Source organism: Saccostrea cucullata, unplaced genomic scaffold, assembly GCF_032062105.1.
Source record: "Saccostrea cucullata isolate Sc308-1 unplaced genomic scaffold, CSIRO_AGI_Scuc_v1 ctg84, whole genome shotgun sequence".
Classification (NCBI taxonomy): domain Eukaryota; kingdom Metazoa; phylum Mollusca; class Bivalvia; order Ostreida; family Ostreidae; genus Saccostrea; species Saccostrea cuccullata.
The window spans coordinates 439828-454611 of NW_026938747.1; the positions used below are offsets into that span (position 1 = coordinate 439828).

The 14784-nt window shown below is 31.7% G+C and overlaps 2 protein-coding genes across 2 annotated transcripts in view; one reads left to right on the forward strand and one right to left on the reverse strand.

Annotated features, from left to right (window-relative positions):
• Nucleotides 1-3619: 3619 nt before the first annotated feature.
• LOC134251176 (p53 and DNA damage-regulated protein 1-like) overlaps nucleotides 3620-14784 on the reverse strand; it is a 77178-nt gene continuing 66013 nt past the window's right edge. The window contains exon 4 of the mRNA XM_062733545.1: nucleotides 3620-4075. Within this exon, the coding sequence (XP_062589529.1) occupies nucleotides 3918-4075 (158 nt within the window). The 3' untranslated portion in view covers nucleotides 3620-3917. The remainder of the gene's footprint in view (nucleotides 4076-14784) is intronic.
• LOC134251172 (C3a anaphylatoxin chemotactic receptor-like) lies at nucleotides 6035-8828 on the forward strand. Its single transcript, XM_062733542.1, has 2 exons — nucleotides 6035-6508; nucleotides 7281-8828. Exon 2 carries the CDS (start codon nucleotides 7290-7292, stop codon nucleotides 8358-8360), a length of 1071 nt encoding a protein of 356 aa, XP_062589526.1. The 5' UTR covers nucleotides 6035-6508; nucleotides 7281-7289; the 3' UTR covers nucleotides 8361-8828.

A 14784-nucleotide genomic window follows, 5' to 3' on the forward strand; every position in this document is an offset into this window, starting at 1 on the left:
TACAAATAGTAGTTTATGAATACCACATCAGCGTTCCATATTATGATAGGGTGATCCGACCAGTTTTTTCCAAACGTTTTACCATTTTTTGAATTAACAACTGCGATTCACGTTGTTTATATTTTTAAAAAATGACATGGAATGTCTAGGCTAAGCCCAACCTCTGCTTCCAGATATTTTAAACTGGGTACAAATCCAAATAGTTGGGGATCTTTACAAATATTAATATAGGTATGTCTGTTTTTAACCCAATAAATTGAAAAAAAAATTAATATTAATGAAAATTAAACATAAACACACCCTTGAAACATAATAAGACAGTTTGTTGCATTGTCTTTATGCACTGATTTGTCATCAATGCACAAGTCATGTTTTTATGTAAATGACTCAGGTTTTAGTCAATGCCTAGAGTTTCCTCCTAAAGATAAAGAAAACTGACGTTATAAAGGAATCCTTTCCTCAGAATCATTAGTATCTCTTCATAAAGACAGCAGCTCAGTCCCTCCTTGAACTGAAATCCTCAACTCATATGACAAAATCATGAAATATCTCTTCTTTCTATCATATCTATCACCTGCATTCGGAATTTATATATCTCAGTTGATTCGATATGCAAGAGCATGCTCTACATATGAACAATTTCTAAAACGAGCTAAATTTGACAAACAAGTTGATGAATCAAGAATATCAGCAGTCTCGTTAAAAGTCATCATTTTGCAAGTTCTATGGTCAATACAATAACCTTTTCAGCAAATACAATTTATCATTGAGTCAAATGCTGACTGACGTTTTCATGCAAATTGTTAATCCATTATTTATACACTGAATTGACGACGGATTTTTCCTTTTTTTCCCGATCATGACAAGGAGCACACATATGTTTCATTCATTTAACTTATACAAATTGATGTGTGACCAGAAGGCAATAAAACAAAACAAATGGTAGCAGAGATGTTAAATCATCACTCTTTGTAAACGGTTCGGATTTTTTGCTAACAGAAGTAAAAAAAAAAAGATTTCCTAAGAGTGTATTCAATTTGATGGTTTGGTCAATTTTCTCAAGGCCTAGATAGACAGAGAAAACATTATTTATTGAATTCGATATTCCTTGTTCAGAAATACTTACATGTAATAAATTTTGTTTAAATTAGTTTAGCTGTTTCGAAAGCAAATTGAAAAAGAGGTTGAAAAAGTTAAACCAACAAAAAAAGCAATATGAGCTGCATTTTTGAGAAATTTATTTTGATGGCAAAATGTGTTATAATGATGAATTTATATTGAATTTGAGTGTATTCAATTTGGTTTGGTCAATTTTCTCAAGGCCTGGATAGGCAGAGAAAACATTATTGTTCCTCTTTCTTCAGAAATACTATACATGTAATAAATTTTGTTTAAATTAGTTTAGCTGTTTCGGAGAAAGAAGTGAAAAAGTTAAAGCAATATGAGCTGCATTTTTGAGAAATTTATTTTGATGGCAAAATGTGTTATAATGATGAATTTGTATTGAATTTAAATCCTTATGATCAATAGGACAAAAATAAAGTTTTGAAATGTTTCATCAGAAATATTTTTGTACAATCAAACATATTGTATTATATAAGAAATCAATATTGTACAGGACGACAATAATGTAATTTTGGTTCAATCAAAGCTTATAAAAAAAACTCTTCCATCGCAAATATGAAGAACAAAGTTTATAAATATTCTAATTTTCTTTCATTTAAATAGTTAATTACAAATTTGCTACAAATTTTTCCCATGTCAAACATGCAGCTCATATTGCTTTAAAAAAACACTATGACTGACAGATACATACTTACTAAAAAATAGTTTCCTCCCTGTCGTGCTTTAGGAATGTGTTTATTCTATAAAAATTCTATTAACTTCAAGAGTACTGTCCAACAATATATTCGAGAAGTTGTGTAAATCAGATGTGGAGACCTAAAAATTTCAGAGAACTTTCTAAAAAATTTAAAATCACAAAGTTTTACCAAAATCAATAGCTTAAAAACTTGAGATTTTTAAAACTTTTTACACAGCTTTTCCCCACGATAAATGAAAGTCCAGGGTTTTTGATATCATTGACAGCTGCTTTTTCAATAAAAATGGAACTCGTAAATTTACTTACCTTGTCATTGGTCATTTGCAAAATTATTTTCGTGCTGATTGTTCGCACAAGTACTCTGAAATCGATGCTTGAGTTTCTTATTGACAATATCTATGTGGTTTTTGGAGATCAGGCACACTTGCTGTGGCTTTCAAATCGATCGACATTGAGATATATCGACGATGTATTGTCAATTAACAGTGGTTATTTCCATTCTTATGTCAATACGATATATCCCGGTAAGCTTAGGATAAAAGATACACATCCATTTCATATTTGGTTATTCTATTTGAAAAAAAAAGACGTTAATGATAATCTTACAACCAAGCTCTGTGATAAACGTGATAAATTTTCAATCGTCAACTTCCCTTTACCTATACAACAATATATTCATCACCTGCATACGGAATTTATATTTCTCAGTATATTCGACCTGCAAGAGCAGGATCTACGTAATCCATGTAAAATTTCTAAAGCAAGGTAAATTATTGACAAACAAGTTGATGAAACAAGAATTAAGCAGTCTAGGTTAATCATAATTCGTAATTTCTATGGTCGATACAAGGAATTTTCACTCCTCCATGGCACCTGATCCCACCTCTGATGTTTAGGAAGTCCATGTTTGCTCTTCTTTTATTTTGTATTGTTTTATGGATCTTTGAGCTTGAATGCTGTTCCTTTATCTCCATATATTGTATTCTTTCTAAAGTTGTTGTCTTTTTTTAAAATAACCCACTCCGTTATCAGATTGATATATCTAAATTTTGAGGGATGAATTGTACTCTAACAAAGACGAAGAGGAGATTGATTTATGACACCTACTTTAATTGGAGAACAATGATCAATCTATATTGATCCGCAAGAAAGTAAATTGTTTTGCACTGAATCTTTTTACTTTGCATCATTAAAGTACGAAACATATAAAAGGTAGCAACATATTTATGTTTTTTAAGCTATATTTAATAAAAATAGATTTCATAATATATCTGTATACTAGTAGTTCTTTTCGAAATACAATATTTAGAATTCAGTCAGAGTACAATCTATCATACAGATCTATAAAAATTTATACCGGTATCATTTTATCAGTTTCGTTTAACCTAAACTTTAATGATTGCCGAAGAGCATAAAGATACTTCAGTAGAAAAAAAAAACTGGACATGGTTGAAGCAATAAATTGTCTCCTGATCAGAGAGGAAATCATTATGGTGTCTGAAATTACTTTCCAGACGAAATACATTAAGTCTCATGTTGATATTAAAACAAAATAAGTTCGCTTTGAAATTGTGACCATAACATTGCTGAAACGCTCACGGTCTACGGTGTTCTTTGACCAAGTCCTTCGGGTTCTTTTTCTGATCACGTTATTGTAATACATGTATAACAATTCTCTTATACTTAGTATTGCATTTCTAAATGCCAAATTGGACTTTTTCATGATTCCACCTACCGTTTTAAAAGATTCAAAATACAAGCATTTTGCCCCGGGAGAAACAGAAAAAGACCAGAAACTTATTATGCATAAGATCATTATATTACAATTTGCTCATGTGCACCATTTAGTAATTTTAAGAACTAAACTGAGCGTACACAATTTCTGTATAAAGTTCACATGATAAGTGATGACCCATCACACGAGATTTCAATGTTTGTAACCTGACATTGGTTAGAACGTTCTCCTTGAAAAAAAGTTACAGGGATGCTTATGTCAAACAATTTGATATCAAATGTGAAGTTTTCACAATTATATGTATCACTTAGTGCTTCGAGAATGCACTTGTAAGTACACCATCATGACCTCATATAGAGTTTACAGCATCTGTTCTACGGCCCGCATTTCCTCTTTGGTTAAAGGGTTCAAATGAAAGCCCCTAGGGTTGTCTTTATGTTCAAGGTCAAACAACTGGCTCACTTTGGGTTTCAGTTCCTTTCTGGTTTCTGCGATTTCATTGTCTAGCTGATCAAAATCTGAAAAAGTGAAATCATATTTAAAAATACATGCTCATTAATAATTCTCATTCTATTTTTGATGAAAATAGAACCATTGTAACGATCGATACAACCGGAGAATCCGTCAAATATTTATCAAGAGTAATCCAATCACTCTTTTGATAATAAAATCAATTAGGACATGATTAAGCTGTTATTTTCAAGATTAAAAAAAAGTGTCATCTGCTCTAAATCTACATTTGCACTTTGGATGATTCTGTACAATTATTTTAATCGATTTTTTAAAGCGTAAATGAAAGTTCCATTGATATGGTTAAAGTACCGGATGCTTATTCATGGATGGCATCTGATCCAAATCTCGTGTTTTAGAGGTTCGTCTTTGCTCTGTCCTCAATTTCTACTCTTTCAACAGATTCTTGAGCTTGAATACTGATACATATATTTTTATTATCTTCAGATGAAGCAATGATATTGTTTTCCATATACAATATCAATCTAGATATTCATATTTTGTTTCGCAATTTGAATTACTGAGTATTAACTCTAGCCTATAACAATGACAATCAATGATTACTCATAAGTTAGACATAATAATAGCAGTTCTGGTTTTACATTGAAATATTCAAGACCTTTTGTATTACAAATAATTAGAGAAATCAAAATAGCAAATCTGAAGAAACCCGACCTTAAGGAAGTTACAAAGGCAATAAACAGGAGTCACGTGTCTAGTTCGGTTGGCAAGAAATATAAACGAACGCACCTCATAGTTTTATAAACAATTTAAAGGAAAAGCAACATTAAAGACTTTAACATGAAAAGCAACGTTTTCGCTGACGACTCTACATTACTTTTGAAAGAGCAAAGAATCTTTTGTTTTGGCATGTGTGTAAGATAATTCGGATAACGATAATGTGTATGTGTGTCAATTATGTACATTAGTCTACGTGTTATGGCTGAATAGTTCAGGTGATCAAATAATATCCTAGAGGAAACGTCAATTATTCACATTTATTCAATATAGATATCTAGACAAGAGAAAGAAAAGCCGGAAGGTAATTGGAAAGGTAATCACAAGAGAAATTTGTTCTTAAATAAAAATGTTATCAACTCAGAAATATTTCTATGCATAAATTTTGTTATTCTAACTTCTCTTGGCCATTTTTACATGTACATGTATATCTCTAAAACAGAATTTGAAAGTCTTTATTGAAGAAACAGAAACAAATAAAAGTGGTCCAGTTTGAAAAATCAGTAAATCTGATGTACTATAGTATATGGTAGCAATTGCATGCAATATGAACCAGGTATATATATTTTAATGACAAAAATCAATATGTGGCATAATTGTCCATAACCTGAACCCTGTACGAACTTCAGATATCAATAAAGTAATTCCCCAGCATTGTATCAATAAGTGGGATCATTATGTACAACAATATTTGTACAATGATGAAGTGCCAACCAATTCTGATTATTATTATATAGGGCATTTTAGAAAAAAAAATATTGGATACTTTAAAAAAAATAATATTCCTGGTTTTTAAAAACAAATTAAACACTTAACACACTGTTGCATAACATTGTAGAAACAAAAACTCATCAAAACATATGCTTTCTTCATAAGTATGAAAAGTAACGCTGTATACCCGTTATTTCATTTTAGAAATGATAAAGTTCACATTTAATAAATATCATCTCACTGTCTTTGATAAAAACAAAATCGGTTATCAAGAAGCCATTAGACAAAACACGGAACATTAACAACTCCTCTGACAGATCCGCGTAAGTTTTGTTTTACACGGAGGATAAATGATACAGTGTTGGTTAAATTTCCGGTGAAATTTCCCGTCAATCAAAACATAGAAGTCCAATGGAAAGACGATTACGATCTTAAAACGAGGCATACCCAAACAAATATTGCGGAAATAATTCTGCTACCGTATATCCATCTCCTTTGAATAAAAGAGTAAGCTAGATGGTATTGTGTGCACTCGCTTATTAAAGACAAAGGAAAAGATCCTTGGGTCGTTAGTCCTACTGATGAAACGTGAAAATAACATTGAATTATTAATTGCTGTCACTTGAAGAGAAAAATCTATGAAGTTAGTTAGATTATTGAGAATCAGTGTAACCCTATATGCTAAACTCATTGGCAATTAAAGGAGATAGACATGCAATGCGGACATAATGTGCAGTACTGGACAGAACAAACCATCGCGACCATACAGTAACGGTTTACAGTAACTTGTGAGCGTCAGATGAATATATGTGAGAGACTGAGAAACAAATATTCACTGTTAATTTGAGGAGACAGGAACGAAACATTACACTTATGTCAGGAGATAAAGGGATGTTCTATACACGTGTTCGTTAGTACTTTGACGGAAACACCAGAAAAAAACACGTTTTGGCTCTCGGACATTTGGCGTATTCGGATTACTGTGCTGCCAGGTATGTTTGTTGTGTGTGAAAAAGAGGTTATTATTACATAATAAACACGTTACTGTAAATCAGCTTTTTGTACATTACATTTGTGAATTTCCAAGGGTAAGCAATTAATATTTAACTTAAAAAAAGCAGCATCACTTAAATTTGAATTTATGTTCTATATAATAATACACTTTTACACCATTATCAATGGTACACATGTTTCAATGAATTATTATTATATATTTTTAAAAATAATTTTATTGTTACTATCACAAGTACTTAAACTATAAAAATAGCATTTCATATTACAATTCAGCATCGCCTCAGATCGGAATGGAAAGAATGTACATTGTATGATACAAAAACCGTTAAAAGAATCGAGAAAATATTCAACTGTCGGTCTTTAAATTTCTGTTCAAAATCAATTTTCTAATATTAATTACACTAACCAGCTTAACAAATTGGTAATAAAACTCTCTTCTTCGTTTGAGAAATAGTGTAACAAATTAAGAATGGTGACAAATTCGATTTCCTAACTTGGATAAATGAAGTAGGGGCATTGACATTTGTATTCATAATTCATTTGACCAGGTCATGTTGACATTCAAATTAGTGCTCAGAGGAAACATGGGACCTATCAACGCAATCTTCTGTGTTTGCTTATAAGAAGCACATATGTTACTAAGCGGTGGCATGTATTTGTCATATTACCCATCATTGTTTAAATTTGTGGCTGTGTGAAAAATTACGATAGAAAAGTTGAAAATTTTGTTTTTTAATTTATTTTTTTCAGTATTAAAAGATGGAAAATCTGACAATGGTGATTTCAAATACTTCTACACAATTTTTCCAGACTTTAGAAGAAATCAATGCGTCAAAAGCGGAACAACGACTCCCCACTGTTATTTTCCTAACGATTCTAATTATCATTGGAGTAATTGGAAACACGGTGGTCATTATTGTGTATTCCCTAAAGTACCCACCGTCCACATTTCGACTGTACATCCTGACCCTAGCGGTCATTGACCTTCTCTCCTGTATTTTCGCCATGCCCGTTGAAGTTGTGGACAACGCCTACCCGGTTATGTTTTATAGTGAAGCTTTCTGCAAATGTGGTCGTTTCTTTGGGAATGTATTTAAGATTGGATCAGCTTTTGTTCTTGTTGTGATGGCAGCGGGTAGATACAAAAAGATTTGTCACCCGTTTTCTACCGCCACCACTTTAATTCAGGCTCGTCTGTGCTGCGCGGCCGCCATCCTTCTGGCCATTGCCTTTTCGTGGCCAAATGCAATCATACAAGGGATCAAACAAGTGTATTTTCCTGGGAATGTTACTGGTTTTGACTGTTCTATTGATGATAATATTAGAGACACAAAATATCCATTCATTTACTCTACTATTCTCTTCGTTTTGTACGTGTTAGTATTTTTGTTGCTAACTGTGCTATATACTCTTGTGATTTTGTCACTTCGTAAACATACTAGAAAGCAATCGACAAAAAATATGAATGAAAGACTGAACAAAACGAACCCAAGAATTACAAAACTTATGATTGCAATTACGGTGGCTTTTATTGTGTGCTATCTTCCAAACTGTATTTTGGATGCTATCTCTACATTCAAAAGAGGTAACATTTTCCCGCCAAGCCCCATTGTTTTGGGAACTCTACCGCTTTTAGCCAGAGCATTCTTCATTAACAATATCATCAACCCTTTCATATACTTAATCGGGGAATCAAAATTCCGAAACATCATTCACCAATCTCTGAGATGGTTATACTACACCATCTGTTGTCCTAAAGAAAAGCAAAAGAAAAGTTTCGCTATTACAGAGTCAATTCGACTAACAGAGGTTAGATCTACAGACTCTTAATTGAGGAAGACATATTGGTATGCATATCGTTCGAATATTAAAATTGACTCTGAGATAAAATGCTTATCTTTATTGTGAAGTACATATACATGTACTTGTTCAATAAGTCTCTTTCTTTTTATGAATGTTGGATTAAAACTAAATGTTTTGATTCTGATACATCATTGAGAGCACTCTTTAAAATATTATGGACAAGAATGTTTTTATACCAAGTGAACATATTTTAGTATTAAAAGCAAAATTGTGTATTATAAATCACTGATTCAAAAAAGATAACAATATATCCTGTTTAATGCAGGAATATAGAAACGTCTGATTGAATATTTCACTAAACATAAATTTGTACTTATCATATCAGTGGTCTTATCACTGAAACATGGCTGATTGGCTGAAATACTCCCGACTTGGCGTTAAACAATAGTAATCAATGAATCAATCAATCATTTGTCATTATAGCACCTGCATTAAGCTGCTTCGAGAATTTTCATATTGCCTTTTTTTTTTAAAAATATATATATGAAAAACATTGTAAAGCATCCTTATTGGTTCAAAAATCAGTTTGAATTATAATTTTAATCTGTATCTAAACATGTATTGTGGAAGCCATTCAAGTATTAAAAATACATAAGGCATATTAAATAAAGAATATTATTGTATGAATTTATTTACTTTTATGAATACAAATGCAACTGTCGATGTACTCAGGCTTTTTATACATTTCTAGAATACTATATATAGTACATGTAACTTAGTGTTCTAGGGATTTAACATAAGTAACATAACATAAGTAACATAAGTAACTGTTGTTTTTGTAATTTAGCTATTAGAAATATTCAGATGTAAGACAATACGCCATCAATAGGATTGTTCCTGCGCGAGTGACGAGCCCTTCGTATCAGGAATAGTATGGCACGCCGATTGCATCAAAATTATTTTCTGCACAAACTCACGATTTCATACACGAGTAAAATTCTACCAAATGCCAATCGAACTAATGAAGGGTTTACTTGTGGGCCATGTGAGAAAATTTAAATCTGTTCGCAGAAATAACATATTGTATCTTGACCGAAATCCTTGCCAAAATATGGGAAGTATTATGATGCCGGACATAAATTGTGACAAGGAAGGAATTGAATGTCTGTGTTATAATATTGGGTGGGGCCAAGGTATCTGTACATTGCATATGATACATTCGACTCCGAACTAGAGGTAACATCCAAAGACAAATCACATGAATTTAGGAAATGTTACAGAAAACTCTAAATTGCAAATAATAAAGAAACAGTACAGCTGACTTTGGTCTTATTTATTTCTAACTATACATGTATTCTTACTTCTATAGAATAAATGCCTGTTAATGAATTAAACTATAAAAAAAGATATCAAAATAATATTAGTCTTAAAGTAATCAATTCAAAACAAAACATTTCTTAGGGTAAGCGTTATCCTCATTCGTAATGGCGATTACTTGATATATGTTTTTAATTTTAATCATTATAGAAAGGACAAATGGAGAATATATATACTCAATGGGTTTGAGGTTACTTTATAATTTTCCTAATAAAATAACTTACTCAAATAATCATGTCACCGGTAAAACACATGATTAGTGTTTGATCGTGTTTGTGGATCAATATTGGAGTCGTATCATCTGAATCTATGCATTCATTAAAGTTTCAAATCGCTGGGCCATGGGAATGGGTAAGATAAATTTATAGAAAGAATAAAAAACGTGTTTTTGTCACTCTTGAGAAATACTCATAAATCATGTTCTTTACGGAGCTCGAGGTTTGAAAATTTTTCTTTACATTTCATATGCATAGAGTTTTAATCATTTCCCAAACACCAAGTTTCTTATAATAATACTCTTCTCTCCAAAAGTTCAATCTATGGCCATTTAAAAACTAAAATGACTTTATAACCATAAAATGAAATTAATCTTCAATAACATCGAAGAATCATATCTGATACAAGATCTACTTTATGAAAGCTTATTTATGTGCCCATCTAAATTTTTGAAAATTCAAGATTTTGATCGATAAAAAGTTGTAATATTAATAATCTGTATTTGTATATATACATGTACAAGTATTTTAATGTTTTGCTTTAGAAAAAGTATTTATGTATATTATCAGTGGCATCAACCATTTATACATTGAGCATGATTAAAACATAAGATGAATATAACCATTAAGAAATATGTTTTATTACCGTAGGCAGTGTTGTCAAAATCTGCATTGATAATAAATATACATGTGTAGCCAAGTCTTATCTTATAAAATTTATCTTGTCTGTCTTCTTAAATTTGATCTTACAATATCGTAATAGTTTAGTTGCATTGCAATCCTAATTTTGACTTTTTTCTGCCCTTAGATTTTTAAATGAAAGAAAAAGTGAGCAAGCTCACATACACCACGCTCCCTCAAAACTCGAAGTGCTGAAATTGCCGGGAAAAATAAAGGAATTCCAATTTCCTGGTAAATGCACATCTACACATTGTGCCCTGAATATCTGCACAGTTTGACGAAATTCTGTGCAGCGGTTTATGAGAAGTTGCGCTGACAATCTGTGCATTTCTATATTCAAGGTATGACCAAAAATCTAGGTTGAAAAGTGCCGAAATTCCCAGAAAAATAATTGAATCGGAATTTCCTGGTAAAATGCACATATATACCTGTGCACTAAATACATGTGTATATGCAAAGTTTAGCAAATTCTGTGCAGCGGTTTAAGAGGAGTCGGTTGACAATCTCTTCATCTCTATATTCAAGGTACGGCCAAAAATCTAATTTGAAAAGTGCAGAAATTCCAAGGAAAATAAAGGAATCGGAATTTCCAAGTATTATGCACATCTAAACACTGTGTACTACATATCTGCAAAGTTTGACAATATTCTGTGCAGCGGCTTAAGAGTAGTTGCGCTGACAAACTGTTTATATCTTTATTCAGTATATTGCCAAATTTCTAAGTTAAAAAGAGCCTAAATTCCCAGAAAAATTATTGAATCGAAATTTCCTGGTAAAATGCACATCTACACATTGTGTCTTAAATATATATGCTACGTTTAAGGACATTCTGCGCAGCGGTTTAAGTGGAGTTGCACTGACAAACTGTTCATCTCTTTTCAAGGTCTCGAAATTTCCTGGTAAAATGCACATCTACACATTGTGTCTTAAATATATATGCTACGTTTAAGGACATTCTGTGCAGCGGTTTTTAAAGTGGAGTTGCACTGACAAACTGTTCATCTCTTTTCAAGGTCTGGCCAAAAATCTAAGTTGAAAAGTGTCGAAATTCCCGTAAAAAATAATGGAATCGGAATTTCCTGGTTATATGCATATATACATATTGTGTCCTAAATAACTGAAAAGTTTGACAAAATTCTGTGCTGCTGTTTATGAGTAGTTGCGCTGATAAACTGTTCATCTCTTATTCAAGGTATTGCCAAAAATCTAAGTATAAAAGTGCGAAATTCACGATAAAATAAAGGAACCAGAATTTCCTCGTAATATGCACATCTACACATTGTGTCCTAAATATATGCAAAGTTTGACCAAATTCTGTGCAGCGGTTTATGAGGAGTTGCGCTGACAAAAAAAACAGGACTGACGGACTGATACTCTGACTGACTGACTGACTGACGGACGGGTCAAAAAACATTATACCTCCCGCAATTTGTTGCGTGGCGTATAAAAACAATTATAGTTTTGAATATTCATAACTTCTTTATATGCACTTTACCTAGTCAAAGTAGACAAGATCTGTACATTGTCATGGAGCTTTCCTTATTCGTGTAATTTTTGTTCAAGGTCGTGCCGAAAATAATTCTGGTGTAATCGAGGTACCATATACAATACGCCATCGATAGGATTGTTCCTGCGCAAGTGATGAGCTGGAGAAGGACGCCTTTTGTACATTGTATCAGGAAGTAGTAGATACAATGAAAATAGTTTGTTTTAATGAAAACTTCCCTCCCTTAAGACGTTAACAGTGACGAGATAAAGGTCAATGCTGTCATAATATCACACCCAACTGTGAGTTTAAAGTACATTGATACTCCGATAAGAGAGATAACTCTTAATGACATAAATGTCTATTATTCCTTTATAAATTTGTCAAGTTGAAGTGCCTTTTTGTCAAATTTTGCCCCGAAAGCCAGGATAAAATTGTTTGTATTTTATTTAGCATATACTTTTCTATTGGAAAATCATAAAAGTTAAAGAAACATTTTATATGAGTAAGCAGAGAGTTTATGAACCTTATAAATTATAAAAACCAGGAATATGACTGAAACTCGATCAGTCTAAAATAATCTTGGAAAATCAGAAACAAGAAAGGTTTATGCAAGGAAAAATAAAGAACAATATTTTTCAATCTATCATTGTGCCTGACGTAGACTGACAAGTTTGAATTTTTTAATGCTTTTATACATTATTTGACTTTGGAAAATCCGTGACCTGATCAATGTATACTGTTGGTATGACCGACTAATGTGGCCAATTATCGTCCTCTTTCCTGGTGGGCTGTCAATCTCTACCCAGAGTTATCGTTCCAATTAATTCTGGGTAGAGATTGGTGGGCTGTTGCTCTGCTCCTATTTTGTATTGTTTTATGGACTTTTGATCTTGAATAGCGTGTATTGTTCATCTCCACATGTTTCATTACAAGGCAAAGCTTACTCGGTATTTTTTGTTTTATTGAGATTATGTTTTGTTACCTTTGACGCTTTTTATGTTTCTAGTAAGAATTTAATATGTTATATATTTTAAATATTTTGTAAACTTAATGTCTTTTTATTTTATATGTTATAAGTTATAAGTTCTCAACTTCATACCAAACACCGGTTGAAAAATAAGTATTCTGTAGTTTGAGTTTAAGAAGATACAAGTTCGGTGGAGTCTATTACTTAACCCAGTCAGGCTCCACCAATCAACACGTTGTGTTCAACTTGTATAATTACACGGTATGCAAAACTGATGACGTAAATCGCAGTAAATTGGGGGATTTCCCTAGCTATACGTACACGTAGACGTACACGGTCATCTGCTTAACCACAAATTATCTTTCATAAACTGGGAACATTTTCATAAATAGTAATTTTGTTCGTCATGATGAAAGAGGAAGGCATACATTTTTTCAGATAAAGAAGAATCGATGCCGTGAAAAATATGGAGATGCCGAACATTATTCAAGATCAAAAGTCCATAAAACAATACAAAAAGGAGCAGAGCAAACACGGACCTATAAAACATCAGAGGTGGGATCAGGTGCCATCCAATTCCTTTCCAATTCCATTTTCATTTTGTCAATTACTTAAATAAAAGATATTTTGCGAATAAAGTCCACCAGAAATGAAATTTTCTTATTTCCATTTTATCTAAAAGAATGTACATTTCTATATTTTTACAGTGTATATTGTAATATTTGAAAGCTTGTAAATGTTTATCTAAATTGATAGTAATAATACACGTATATTTTTAAATAGCAATATAAGACAATATAATAAGAACCAGTGAAGTTTTTTTGTCTTTTGCGTACTGAAGAATGAACATATTAAAAATATTTAATATATCTTCTTTTCTAATTAGTTTGTGGGAAATAAAATAATAATACCCCAACTAAAACTAGAACTGTCCAATAGAGACAAATACCCCCCGCTGGGTTTTTCAGAGAAGGTGCCAATTCACAAATACTTTATGGATCTAGAGGTGTTCACAATTTACTTACAAAAATTTGCAGTGAAATATAATTGGTCATTATGTTTCTTAATGAATGAAACAAAGGTGCAACCAAATGAAACATCAATACTAATACATTGTAATTCCATTGCAATTTTTTTTTTTTCATTTTATTTTTTTTTATTTCTGCATTAAAAAAATATACTGCAATTATGTGTTATGTCACTCTGCAAACTGATTGTTGAAAAAAAACCATTATACAAAATCAAATTAATCTTGATATATCAATTTGAAATGCATTTTGAAAATAAAGAACTGGTCATCCAGTAATGAAGTGCTTTGACAGACAATAAATTACAATTAAGAGAATAAGAGAAGAGAGATCTTGAATTCTTGTGCCTTATTCCCTGGAGATTAGATAACACACACGCTTGATAAGAGATATGCCTTAACAACTTCCAACACCAAACTCATTAATTTATCTTTAACTGGATGCATGTCCAGCCATTATTCCCAAGAGACAAATGAAATTACATTATCTTCTGTGCAATGTAAAAACTGTTTTTAACACTAAATGATGTTTCTTTTTTTTAAAGTTTTTATGAGTAGTTTTAAGCTGTAGCATTTTTGTACAGATATTCTAGATTCTATGCCTCAAACCTTATACATGAGCCAAAAATGAACAAGTCAATTAAAATAAAAAATAAAACCTGTAAAATGCAAAAAAATTAACAAAAAGACTTGAA

Excerpts from the sequence above, each read along its gene's own strand:
- LOC134251172 (XM_062733542.1), top strand. The coding sequence starts at position 7,290 with ATGGAAAATCTGACAATGGTGATTTCAAATACTTCTACACAATTTTTC.